Source organism: Hyperolius riggenbachi, chromosome 3, assembly GCF_040937935.1.
Source record: "Hyperolius riggenbachi isolate aHypRig1 chromosome 3, aHypRig1.pri, whole genome shotgun sequence".
Taxonomy (NCBI): Eukaryota; Metazoa; Chordata; class Amphibia; order Anura; family Hyperoliidae; genus Hyperolius; species Hyperolius riggenbachi.
In genome coordinates this window covers 165,719,371-165,733,892 of record NC_090648.1, presented here as the reverse complement: position 1 = coordinate 165,733,892, position 14,522 = coordinate 165,719,371, and the positions used below count along the sequence as shown (strand labels likewise).

At 41.4% G+C, this 14,522-nt stretch overlaps 1 protein-coding gene across 3 annotated transcripts in view; it reads right to left on the bottom strand.

Moving 5' to 3' along the window:
• Positions 1-2,484: 2,484 nt before the first annotated feature.
• Positions 2,485-14,522, bottom strand: part of ACAN (aggrecan) — a 148,113-nt gene continuing 136,075 nt past the window's right edge. For all 3 annotated transcript variants that reach the window (XM_068275183.1, XM_068275182.1, XM_068275184.1), the window contains 2 exons: positions 9,239-9,424; positions 2,485-3,308 (listed from right to left, as the gene is read on the bottom strand). In XM_068275183.1, coding sequence (XP_068131284.1) covers positions 3,229-3,308; positions 9,239-9,424 — 266 coding nt within the window. In that variant the 3' untranslated portion in view covers positions 2,485-3,228. The remainder of the gene's footprint in view (positions 3,309-9,238; positions 9,425-14,522) is intronic.

The following is a 14,522-nucleotide window of genomic DNA, read 5'->3' as shown; positions in this document are numbered from 1 at the left end:
CCCTATTATGTTTGAAGCAGAGAGAAATAAGAAAAGGGGATACATGGCAGTGACTGCAGCCAGATAACTAGAGATTAAGGTGTTGGGAGCCCTGGGGCGCCATTTAAACTAATAGCAATCCATGTGTGATGGCTGGGGTGGGAGGAATGGAGGGGCGCAGTCTGGTGTCTCAGCCTTGGGTGCTGGAGGACCTTGTCCCAGCGCTGCATGCATTCATACTCTTTCACGCATGAAAAATGAAGCAAAGGATAGGAGCAGAGGCGCCAGTAGAAACTGAACAAACTTTAGCTGTCATTTTTCCAAAAGCAGGTTAGAAAAACAAACCAAACAAATGCAAAAGGGAAATTAATTTAAAAGGTGTGACTATTCCTTTTATTTGGCTTTCATGTGGCTACAAGGTGAATTTATTTCAAAGCGTCTTCAAATCTAATCTGACCCCACTAAGTTAGTTCTGCTGAGCTGAAGCCAAAGTTAAACAGAACATTTTCGGGAAACGGACGCCTTTCCTCTAAGCTGCAGATGGCTGAGAGAGGACAAGTAGCACCTTTGGTTGGAAAACACTTGGGCACAGTGAAAAACACTGAATCTTTGTACCAAACTCTGTAGCTCACTCATCAATATACACTGAGATCTTGCGCTCCTCTGGCCTGACACTGTAGATTCGCACACGGCTCAAGAATATTTCACTGCAAACCCAGTACAAATAAAATACAACAGGTTTTGCAATTTATTATACACATTTCACAACGATTTTCTTTTTCCAATTAAAACAATTTTAAATCTCGTCTTCTCTCTATGCACATGTTTCATAAAATATCTGAAATATCTGTTTTGCTTTTTACAAAAAAAGTATATGTATATATACAGTATATATATATATATATGTATATATATATATATATATATATATATATATATATATATATATATATATACTGTTGTACATGACATTTCACACAGATCCTACTCCAGAATTCCAGAATAATATTGCAACTTCCATTTAAATAAAAAATAGAACAAATTAGTAATCCAATTATTTTTTTAATAACATTAAAGTTTTTATTAATATAAATAGGTGCACGGAAACGCCATGCGCTGCACGGTCCCGGGAGAGCAGATGGGGGCGGGGCAATGGAAGCAAAACTGTCTCAGTACTGCTAAGGGAGGCACTAAGGTTCAGTCACATAGACACAGGTGCTGCTGGAAAGCAGGGGAAGCAGGGTTATGGAGGATCATTGGATAATTACAGACAACCTGTCCACGTTAGGATAGTCCTCACCCTTTAGAGATCTAGCCATAAAAGCCCCATGGGTCAAATTCTACTAAGGTGGAAAAAAATAAAACACTGGTTTGGCTTCACTTATGCTGTACATGGCAGTGTTTCTTTTTTACAAGACTATGTACATTATATCAGACATAGAAAAAGATGACTGCGAAGCAGGGGCAGAACTACTGGAAGAGCACACAGTGAACCTGCACTGGGCCTGTAAGGAACAAGGGACCCACTCTCATCTCTGCATTGGGGCCCTCTGCTATGTTGCATCTGGTATTGGAATCCATAACAAATCCACAGTGTGCCCCAGTGGTCTAATAACATTACACATAACAGGGCTTCCCAAGCCTTACCCAACAGTACCATCATGTTACTGATATTACCAGAATAGGCGTTTGGTTGTGTTCTATCAATATTTTACAAAATAAAAATAAAAAATAAGCCCCTTACTAGCACTGACACTGACTAGTGCCCCAATGACACATTTACATATCTTGAAAACCACAAGGAATGTCAGTGCTTTGCAAGATGAATAAATTAAGCTAAAGAAGATGCATTTTGCTTTTTAAGTGCATCCACACTTAAAAGTGCAGCATTATATAGTGTATAGATGTGCAAATATTCCAGAGTATATTACATGATTGACTTTCTTCCTATCAGCAGCGTAGGGCCATGCATCAGCAAAAGTGTGTATCGTCTATAACAGTGGTGCTCAACCTTTTCAAAGTTGGAACCTCAAGATGATCGACCATTTGTAAATCTCCTTGTTGTAGGACTTCAGATAAAATAGTTCCCAATACAATACATTGCAAACGTGGTAAGCTGGTGACTCTAAAGCAGGGGTGCCTATTGGGTAGATTGTGATCTACCGGCAGATTGCAAGGACTTCATAGTAGATCCCGACCACACTACATTTTCCATTTTGTATATACAAGTGTGCTCCTAAAATCGTATATAGGTAGATCATTTTGACTTGGTAATTTTTAAAGTAGCTCACAAGCTGAAAAGTGTGGGCACCTCTGCTCTAAAATATATACGGTAGATACCCTAGGACGCCATCTGAGGTTCCAACTCACAGGTTGTGGATCTCTGATCTACAGTCTTTTTTTGAGTTGAACATGTCTTGTCTCCATTACAAATATATGTATGGTACGTATCTCTATAGTATGCATACCTTCCAACAAGATAACTTAAAATAGAAAAATTAAGCCTTGTTTAAGTAAATTGATTTGGCCATTTATTGATTTTCGTATATCGGGACTATCTTGGAAAATCTGGACTGCTGGGAGGTATGAGTAGGCCCATGCAACCGCCCTTAACAAAGGTCTACTGAAAACAGCACGAGTGACCTTTGGGCAGTGAGCATGGCAGGCAAGGACTATACATTGTAACCCATGCTTAAATCAACATACAACAAGTGCTTTACATTTGTTTATATTCATTTAAAAGCACACATGTGGACAGACCCTGTCTCGACAATCTCTCACCCACCCCTCCCCTTTGTCCTCTCACATTTGAGATACATTCAGCAATTGTTCACAATTTTTCTCGTTTATTTAAGGTCCTTGATGTGCAATGTATTTTGTAACTTTTAAGATATTTATATTACTTCTTTAAATTCGGCCAGCCTCTAGTTTAAATAATAAAAATATCACATTATTGTCACATTATTATTAAAACAAAGGGGGGAAAAATAGTCTCTATGGCTTCATGTAGCCTTCTTATTTCCAATCAGCTCTTTTCCACCCTCCAATAAGAAAGGCACAACATGGCTCCTGACAGAGGCACTTCTTTTTGACCATTAGTTAAAATGCTGAAACCTAATTTGCTTTGGTGCTTTTTTTATATACAGCTTGTGACTTTCTTCAATATAAATTCCTTACATGACAAAACAAAAACAAATTGACATTGCTAATATAAATGTTCTTTACAATATTTTTTTTGTCTGTTTCCTTTTAATGGGTCTTTTTCTGTGCATCTCTGCCAATGGTTTTCGATCGACTTCTGGGGCTTCTCTTGCGTCTGTAAGTGGAAACTGCAGGGAATTGAATACAAAGGAAAAAAAAAGGAGAAAAGAATTATGAGTAAAAGGTTTTATAGAGGTATGGTCTGACAGACTAAAATCGGTCATTGAAAAGCATTATTAAAAGGGAAATTGCTGTACAAAATTGTAATATGTTGACTTAAGTATTATAGATTGGCTAAAAAGGATTCATTTGCATGTTTTTTTTTTTTTTTGCCCATTATTTATCCATGAAGTGCTTTATTCTAATAACAGTAGCAGCATCTACAGACTGCAGGTATGAACTACAGTTACAAAAGAAAGTGCACTCCTGCTCAGAAAGATGGACTTCTGCTCGACAGTGAAACTAGTTCATTTGCAAGAGTATGGGGTATTCTTAGAAATAAAAGACCCCTGGTCTAGTATATTTTATGACTTGATCAAATTCTTACTTTAAAAATAACGCAAAGTATTCCAGAAGTGTCTATTATAACCTAGGTTCTCAATATGTGGTGTGCTTTCCTGTGGGGTACTAAAATAGGTTTTAGGGGTACCTGAATTTGTCACAGTTTGTCTATTACAGCGTTTTCTGGGATTAGAAAAATTATAAATCATGTATAAATAAGTCGCAGTAAGTTATTTTGGTTAAAGTTTTTTGAAGCTCACACTATTAAACGTCTTGCTTGGTACAGTAGGTACAGTAGCAACAACATAAAATAGGCCCAACAGAGAAAAAAAAAGTTGAATTAACAGTATTACCTAGTTGAGCCTGCTTTTAGTGACAGGAAGAGGAAGTTGCCATGCAGGCAGACGCTCTGTACCCATCCTCCACCCTAGTAGTGAGGCGTTGCCGTGGCAATAGCTGACATGTCACCGCTGGATGGACTGATCTGAAGTCCTTCCACTGGCATGACAATGTGTTTCTGCCAGCAGTGAGAGCTAAACAATTTGTTTTGTGCTGTACCTTAAAAGAAAGCTCCACAAAACATTTTAGCAAAGCATTCCTGTCCTGAAAAGAGGCTCTTCTCTCTCCTGCCCCGGAATAGGAGGGGTTATAGAATTAAGAGGCACTCAGGGTTTTATCTGGTCACTCCCTTATGAGACCATCTCTAAAGAGTTTGGACTCTCAACAGTCAGACTGTCTGCTGGTCTTGGCTATGGTGCAGATCCCCATGTTTGCTGGTTATGCCTTCCAGGCCACCCAAACTGTATAGTGGAATAGATGGTTAAGAGGGTTTGGGTGATGCATGCTTTGTTTTCTTTTTTTAAAGAAAATATATATATTTTTTAAATACTTCTAAATCTGACATTTTTCACTATCCACAAGCGTGCATGCACATGTCCACAGTGCTGTTTAAAAAAATGTCCAGCAGGTAATGCAGTGCAGGTCCTCAGCATATTTATTACACAAATGGTGTAGGTGGACAGCCAACAAAGTAATGTGATGCACGGCAATGAACAAGCACAATTCCCTGTTTATTTTGATGGTGCTATTAACGCACAAAAATCTGCAGGCGTCCATAACTTCTTCACATAATGGCTGCATCGTTAGGAAAGGATGTAATCACATTAAATCTGGCAATCCCAGACATGGCTGGGGTATTAAGTTGAAGAACTGCAAGTGCCTGCAGCTAAAAAAGGTCAGGCCTCCATGTGTTGTTTTTCTTGTAAGCCACTGTCACTATCACAGTAGCTGATTATAGGTGTTGGCACAGATATAACTCTTGCACAGTATAACAACTGAAAATTGCAAGTTTAGCTGGCTTCAGGCAGGTTCTAGATAAAATGGGGTCCTAGGCAAAAGTTAACAGAGCCCCACCCTCTCCTACCAATATAGTTGCATTGGGTGTTGTACCCCCTCCTACATGTAGCAGCACTAGGTGGCTATTGTTTTTCCTTCCCCTTCCTCTAGATAGCAGCAGTGGGTAGAATTTTTCCCCCCAGATTGCATTAGGGTGTTTCCTTCTGGTCCAGATTTGCTGCAGAGTGCATGCAGTGGAAAGTGCAGCCGGCCCACTCCCCTTTCTTCCTTCAGTGTCTTTCTTTCTCCATCCCCGCTGGAGCCTCTTCTCTGTTTCCCACAGGCATGTACGTACTTACATAACATGTTACAGGATCATGGGCAGGGCCGGGCCGAGGCATAGGCTGGAGAGGCTCCAGCCTCAGGGCGCAGTGTAGGAGGGGGCGCACAATTCATTCAGCTGTCATTCCTAATTGTGTTTGAAGCAGAAAGAAATAAGAAAAGGGGATACATAGCAGTGCCTGCAAGCCAGATAACTAGATATTAAGGTGTTGGGGAGGTTGTGGGCCCTGTGGCCCTCTTAGTCTAACAGCAATCAGTGTGTAACAGCTGGGGTGGGAGGGATGGAGGGGCGCACTTTGGTTTCTCAGCCTTGGGTGCTGGAGGACCTTGTCCCAGCTCTGATCATGGGGGATGCCGCAGGCATGGAGATCGATGAATGTTGAAGGAAGCAAAGGGGGAGAGTCAACCGGACAGGTGAGAATGTTCCATTGCGAGCATTCTGCTCAGTGGCGGCTCCAGGAAATTTTTTTAGGGGGTGCTATGTAGGTGCTGGACCAATTTCCGGGGGAGCTGACGACCTGCGGCGCGCGAAGCGCGTCGCGCCAAAAATGGGTGAGGTTACAACCTGCGGCGCGCGAAGCGCGCCGCGGCGAAAAAATGGGCGTGGTCATGACCGGATGAGGGCGGGGCTAACTGTAATTTAAAGTGAACCCAGGGTGAGAGTGATATGGTGGCTGCCATATTTATTTCCTTTTAAACAATACTAGTTGCCTGGCAGCCCTGCTGATCTTTTTGGCTGTAGTAGTGAACTGAATTACACCAGAAACAAGCCATGCAGCTAATCTTGTCAGTTCTGACAATATTGTCAGAAACCCCTGACCTGCTGCATGCTTGTTCAGGGTCTATGGTTGAAAGAATAAGAGGCAGAGGACCAGCACGGCAGCCAGGCAACTGGTATTGCTTAAAGGGAGATAAATATGGCAGCCTCAATATTATTCTCACCTCGGGTTCCCTTTAAAAGTGCAACGCAAAGACAGAGGGCCCAAGTTTTGGTGACCCTTTTCCCAGAAAATTCACATAATTGTGCAGGTTTTCTCAAGAAAATACACGTAATGTGAGCAGATTTTAACAAAAAACACGTCCAATGACCCCAATATGCACAATCGTTATCAGATATGGCCCCAATATGCACAATCGTTATCAGATATGGCCCCAATATGCACAATCGTTATCAGATATGGCCCCAATATGCACAATCGTTATCAGATATGGCCCCAATATGCACAATCGTTATCAGATATGGCCCCAATATGCACAATCGTTATCAGATATGGCCCCAATATGCACAATCGTTATCAGATATGGCCCCAATATGCACAATCGTTATCAGATATGGCCCCAATATGCACAATCGTTATCAGATATGGCCCCAATATGCACAATCGTTATCAGATATGGCCCCAATATGCACAATCGTTATCAGATATGGCCCCAATATGCACAATCGTTATCAGATATAGCCCCAATATGCACAATCGTTATCAGATATAGCCCCAATATGCACAATCGTTATCAGATATAGCCCCAATATGCACAATCGGTAGCAGATATGACCCCAATATGCACGATCGTTAGCAGATATGACCCCAATATGCACAATCGTTATCAGATATGGCCCCAATATGCACAATCATTATCAGATATGGCCCCAATATGCACAATCGTTATCAGATATGGCCCCAATATGCACAATCGGTAGCAGATATGGTCCCAATATGCACAATCGGTAGCAGATATGGTCCCAATATGCACAATCGGTAGCAGATATGGTCCCAATATGCACAATCGGTAGCAGATATGGTCCCAATATGCACAATCGGTGGCAGATATGGTCCCAATATGCACAATCGGTGGCAGATATGGTCCCAATATGCACAATCGGTGGCAGATATGGTCCCAATATGCACAATCGGTAGCAGATATGGCCCCAATATGCACAATCCGTAGCAGAAATGACCCCAATATGCACAATCGGTAGCAGATATGACCCCAATATGCACAATCGGTAGCAGATATGACCCCAATATGCACAATCGGTAGCAGATATGACCCCAATATGCACAATCGGTAGCAGATATGACCCCAATATGCACAATCGGTAGCAGATATGACCCCAATATGCACAATCGGTAGCAGAAATGACCCCAATATGCACAATCGGTAGCAGAAATGACCCCAATATGCACAATCGGTAGCAGAAATGACCCCAACATGCACAATCGGTAGCAGATATCGCCCCAATATGCACAATCCGTAGCAGATATGACCCCAATATGCACAATCCGTAGCAGATATGACCCCAATATGCACAATCCGTAGCAGATATGACCCCAATATGCACAATCCGCATCACCTGAAAAAGAAAAGAAAAACCCATTTACTCACCTACAGCCAGAAGACCTTCTTTCCCGACCTCCTGTCCCGAGTCCCGACCTCATTGTGGCGCGCAGCGCCCGCGCGCCCACGATCCTCTTCCTTCCCGACGTCACCACGAGACTTCCTGCCTGCATGCAGAGAGCAGGGCTACGGGAAAATGGCCGCCCGAAGTCTGCAGAACAGGGCTCCGGGCGGCCATCTTACCGTAGCCCTGCCTGCTGCTCCGTGCTGCCGGTGTGTGAACTGACTTGGCGTCTTTTAGACGCCTGAAGTCAGTTCACTCCAGGGGGTGCTTTGGGGGTGCTTGGACAATTCTAGGGGGTGCTCGAGCACCCCCAAGCACCCCCCTGGCGCCGCCCCTGATTCTGCTGCACACCGGAGACCGCGAGAACCACTATTAACTTAAAGGGGGAGACCTGGGGGACCCATACAGCCAGCTCTGAGACCTTGGGCAATGGCTGTAGGTTTAACTGTGATACTTGGTTTAACTCCTTTATAGGACATGTCATTTCTATGACATCCAAAGTGTCAAATTAAAACCTCTTGTATTTGTGCTTAGCTTAGGGTGTCCTAATTCTAATATGTACAGCAAGTAATCAGACTGCCTGTTTCCGACATTCACGCTCTTCTTCCTCCGTTATTTTTCAGGCTGTTTGTACAGTGCACCAAGTCATGGCAATCAGCCCGTACTTCAGTACCTGGTATAGTACCTGCTACAGTAATTGGTTGATGATGAATCGAGAAATTACAGGGGTTGTTGTGTAATTAAGCCAATTACCGCCTGGATACACAGTATTGCTGATTCTAATCACGCCATACACAAATCCAGCCCAAAAGGTGCACAGAGTACCCTGGTGAGATATGATCTGGTAATTTGTGCATAATGACAAAAACCTCCGTGAACTCGTACTGCCCCGCTGACAAACTGAGAGCAACTAATTGGCTGTCCTTTCACCATGCTGATGATGGACCCTACCTAGGTTTTTTACTTCCTAATTTAAAACCATGACAGTTCAAATTATGAACTGTTTCTCGGTAGATTGAATGATTATTATGACTAATTTTTTATTTTTTTTTCAAATATATCCACTTTATAACTGAATAATGTAGAACTGACGTAGCTGGAAAGGGTGGTATATTTTTAGCTGCCATGTAAGCTACTAACCACCAGAGATGGATTAAGATGTAATGGGGTAGTAGTACATTTGTAGTCCTTTTGGTAAGCTGGAGTGGAGAGAGGTCAAAGAAGGAGGCAGGTGGGCCCCTTAACAACCACTAGACCCCAAGCACCTGCCTATGTTGCCTGGTGGATAATCCTGCTCTGCTAACCACAAAAATAATCACTGGATCATTAGGATCAGTGCCAGAACTGCAGATCAGTTGTTTTGAAAGTAGTATTATGTGTTTGTATTAGGCGTAGAAGACATACCCAACAGAGTTATAAGACTATACAGAGAACAATGGGCAAATCTGGCAAAGTATGATAAAAATATTAGAAACTTACGATCTATGCATTGTATCCGTGGCTCCTCCCACTGCCCACTTGGTAGGCATCGAATTATAGGAACATGACGCTGTAAGTATCCTTGGTTATTACACTGATACCGTACTAATGAACCGATTTCATACCGCTCTTTCTTTCTTCCTAGTGTGTATGCGTTCTCTACCACAGGAGGGTCTCCACAAGCCACTAGGAGAGATGATTAAGGTGATGAATAAAATGTAACTAGGTTGCATGCAGATAAAGCATAAAAATACATTCTTAAAACTGAACTCAAGGCTTGGATGCCATCCCACCTCTGTTGCTGATGGATACTTATTTATTTATGTATCTAAATAGTGCTGACATACTGTATTATGCAGCACTGTACAGAGTATATAGTCTTGTCACTAACTGTCCCTCAGAGGAGCTCACAATCTAGTCCCTACCATAGTCATATGTCTATGTATGTATTGTGTAGTGCATGTATCATAGTCTAGGGCTAATTTAGGTGGAAGCCAATTAACTTATCTGTATGTTTTGGGGATGTGGGAGGAAACCAGAGTGTCCAGAGGAAACCCACACAGACACTGGGAGAACATACAAACTCCTTGCAGATGTTGACTAGCTGGGATTTGAACCAGGGACCCAGCACTGCAAGACGAGAGAGCTAACCCCTACGCCACCATGCAGCTCGACATTTATTACTATTAATAATAAACATGGGTTCATAAAAAATACAAACAATTGTATACACAAAATACAAACATAGGTACATAATACAGAACTAGTAGACTTCATATTAATTACAGTGACAAATGTATCATGAACAACAAAATGTACAGAAACTTCCAAGACTTGAAAGGGAGAGAGAACCCTGCCCTTGCAAGCTTACAATCTATACAATCTAAAGGAATGGGCAGGAAACAAGAGGTGGTAGATTCCTTAAAAGACAACTATCACAGTTAACGAAAATTGTAAATGCCACATATATTTCCAGCAATTACTAGCAAATAGCAATACAAAGGCTTTTTCATCTTTTCATGTTTTATGTGAAGAAAATTACATTTACAGAGAACAGTTCTCACTGTGGGCATTACTATGGAGGACTGTGTCCAGCACATCCAGCATGCAGAAACAATCTTCAGTAGCAGAAATTCTGTGAGTAAATTGTGTTCAGAATGATAGGAAGCAGAAATATAGCTTCAAATGTGTGTAAAATAATCATCAGATTTTTGTGTGCCTGATCCTGTCTCTCTCTCTCTCTCTCTCTCTCTCTGCCGTGTAGTCTAAAATAAACAGTTTACAGCCAGATTACAGTTCAGCTCTGCCTCCCCCTCCCCCCATGCAGACACAAAATTGCCCAAATTTATGCACCTGCCTAATTTTATTTGACATGTGGCGGCAGTGGTGACAGGGGCGGGAGAGGAGCGGGATTGTGAGGGAGGCCTAGCGCCTAGTATGTTAACGGGCCTTAGATCTAGTTTATACATAACTATTGTAAAAATAAGGCACTTTTTTTACATTATTTTCACTGGAGTTCCTCTTTAATCTTATTTACCTTCAGGGAGTAGAGCCCCATAAGGCTGGCTCAGTCACTCTGGTAATAGAAACCTGGGAAAAAGGGGTTCAAAAACCTTAGGAGACACCCTCATCTTTTGGTTTTTAATAATAAATAACTGTCAAAAATACAATTTCATATACACTACATTTCGGTGACAAAAAGGCACCACTCTGAACTGAGCATTATGTCTTATTACCAGGGAAGGGCAGATGAAAAATTTGCACCAATTTTTGATCATAAAACATGCCTCACGGCAATGATTAAATCAGGAAATAAAACAGCTGGGGCTTAAAACGTACTGGTATTATTGACAGGTGAGCTTTTTTTTAATCACTTGGCCATGTGGAGACAGATCTGCAGAGCACTACCTTTGTTGACTGGATCAGGCTAAAGTACATTTGGCTGATGCAGCCATTGCTAACCGTTAATAGTTCCTGTTGTATGGACTTTTCCCTCTCTATATTTCCAAATCTCTTCTAATTCTGATATTGCATTCTCAGCATGTTTATATACCTGCAGATTTTTAACAATGCCTCAGATGAAGCCCATAATGAGTCGCTTTATGCAACAAAACTGGTCGGTTGGGTACTACAGAAGCTGAAGCTAGGCAGCGTGGTGAGAGTGGCATCCGGGCACGGAGAGCGAGCGGCGTGGTCTCAAGCTAGCCAGGCAGCTCACGCATGGGGTAGTTTGTTTTATCGATTGGTTTTATTTCAGTGCATGTTCTTAACATTATTAAATTAGTTGTACAATTTTATACTATGGTGGATAAAAAATTATTTATCTGAGGTGTATTGGCTCACGAAAGATCGGTACATGTGGAAGCAGACACAGGGAGTTGAGGATAAGGCAGGGGGTGGCCTTGATCACTGCAGACCCTTCTAGCTGAGAATCATTTGAAAGGGTTTTCTCGCTAAGGCCCCGTTTACACTTAATCAGTTGCTCTCAGTTATAACTCAAAGAAAACTGATTTTCAAAGTAATGCCCATGTTTTCCAATGGCACCTTTCACACTTAACGCGTTTTAACTGAAATCTTTTTCACAATGCACAGCTATGGAAAAAACACGTACTAACGCGTACTAACACACACCAACTGATTAAGTGTTAATGCGCCCTAAGGGTCCTTTTACACTTTACGCGTTTTAACTGAAATCTTTTTCACAATGCACTGCTATGGAAAAAACGCGTACCAACGCGCACTAACGCATACTAACGCATACCAACTGATTTAGGCCCCGTTTACACTTAATCAGTTGGTAAGGGTTAGTGTGTGTTAGTATGCGTTAGTGCGCGTTGGTACGCGTTTTTTCCATAGCAGTGCATTGTGAAAAAGATTTCAGTTAAAACGCGTTAAGTGTGAAAGATGCCATAGGAAAACATGGGCATTACTTTGAAAATCAGTTTTCTTTCAGTTATAACTGAGAGCAACTGATTAAGTGTAAACAGGGCCTTATGCTAGGTACACACCATACAATTTTCTGTTAGATTCTTCTGTTAGATTTACATACAACATGGAAAAAAGCTATCTGGCAGGTAAATCTAAGAGAAAATCTAACAGAAAATTGTATGGTGTGTACCTAGCATAAGCGAGAAAACCCTTTCAAATGATCATCAGCTAGAAGGGTCCGCAGTGATCAAGGCAACTGATTAAGTGTAAAAGGACCCTAATTAGTGTCGCAGAGCCTGGCCCTGCTTTATACTGTGGTTTGCTGAGGTGATACTAGAGGAGCACCTTTCTACTATTTGTGATTGTTCCTCTATTTGGTCTCATTAACTTACTGTGCGCTTTCTAATTTGGATTAAAAAAAAAAAATCTTGATTACTAGACGAGTTCTAATATGTACTGCTTTCTGCTTACAAAAATATGGCTAAGCATGAAATTATTTGGCCAGGGGTTCCTTAAACATTTGTCTATAACTCTGTGAGTTGCCAGAATACAGAAATACTTTGAAGGGTATCTGAAATGAAAATAAACTTGTGAGATAATGAATTACTGTATTTTTTTTGGACTATAAGAGTTACTTTTTCTCCCCCAAAAGTGGGGGGAAAAAGTCACTGGCACTGCGTTTTATAGTCCAAATGCAGGGAGTGAATGCCTGCCAATATGAACCTCCTTCCCGCTGCAATGTTGGGAACTCCCTGTACTGTGCGGAAACAGTAAATTCGGGCGCCTGAGGCTAGTGGACAAATCGGGCGCCGCCATTCACTCCTATAATAAATATCGTTTAATGGGCGCCCGATAGGAAAAAAGGGCGCCGGTGAAAAATAACGTTTTAAAAGCGGCGCCCGGAGACTTAATGTTTTATTACTGCTTCTCATGATTACACATTATTTAATGATTTATACATTTTTAAATATTATTTTTAAACGAAAAACAGTACAATATTTTTTTTCAAACATTTTTAAACGAAAAACAGTACATTTTTTTTTTTTACATTATTTTTAAACGAAAAAACCAACAGGGGGGTCTTAGGTTTAGGCACCAACAGGGGGGTCTTAGGTTTAGGCACCAACAGGGGGGGTCTTAGGTTTAGGCACCAACAGGGGGTCTTAGGTTTAGGCACCAAAAGGGGGGTCTTAGGTTTAGGCACCAACAGGGGGGTCTTAGGTTTAGGCACCAACAGGGGGGTCTTAGGTTTAGGCACCAACAGGGGGGTCTTAGGTTTAGGCACCAACAGGGGGGTCTTAGGTTTAGGCACCAACAGGGGGGTCTTAGGTTTAGGCACTAACAGGGGGGTCTAGGGGTTAGGGGTAGGTACAGGGAGGGTTACTTAGGCACCAACAGGGGGGGTCTTAGGTTTAGGCATCAACAGGGGGGTCTAGGGGTTAGGGGTAGGTACAGGGAGGGTTACTTAGTAATTTTTTTTTTTTAACGTTATTATACGTTTCAGTATTTAAACGACAGATTAACGTTTTTACAATTGCCGATTTAATGCACATTATTTAATGATTTATAACTTTAAAAAACATTATTTTTAAACGAAATACAGTACAATACATTTTTAAACGTTATCCATGCTTATCGTTAAAAACCCGGCGCCCTTTTTTCCCAGCGCCCCTTTTTAACGTACGCGTACTGTGCCCTTGCAGAGGAGGACACAGGGAGACAAACGGAGTACACAGATCATTATGTGGTCATTATTAATTATCATTATTATGGTCAGGAGCGTCTCATAGTCCAAAAAATACGGTATATGTGTAGTACAGCTAAGCAATAGAACATTAGTAGCAAATAATAGTCTGATATTGTTTCCAGTACAGGAAGAGTTAAGAAACATCACTTGTTATCTATGCAAAAGAGCTTCTCTGAGCTCTCTGAACCAACGGGTTGGAGACAGTCCTATTTTCTGAAGCACTTATAAATCAAAGAAACAGTGAGAGGCAGCTTCAGATAAGGTTTTACTGCAGGAGAGTTCAAAGGGTCAATACCTCTGCTCTGATTCAAAGTTTAAAATACAGTGTGAGGCTTGTAATTGCAAATATGATAGAATGATGTAATGTTATAAAAATAAACTATATAACTGAAAAAAATATAAGACTTCTTTTTTTTTTTTGCTACTAATGTTCTATTCATCCTCTGTACTACACATACAATTCATTATATCATACTTTGTTTTCGCTTCAGTGTCACTTTTAAGCCTCATCTACTGTGTGAGGTATGAAAAAAACCTAATCTACTGTGTGAGGTAGTCTGATCTTCAAGGAGCAGCTGTTATACAAATGGAACCTCTTGCTTCAAACTT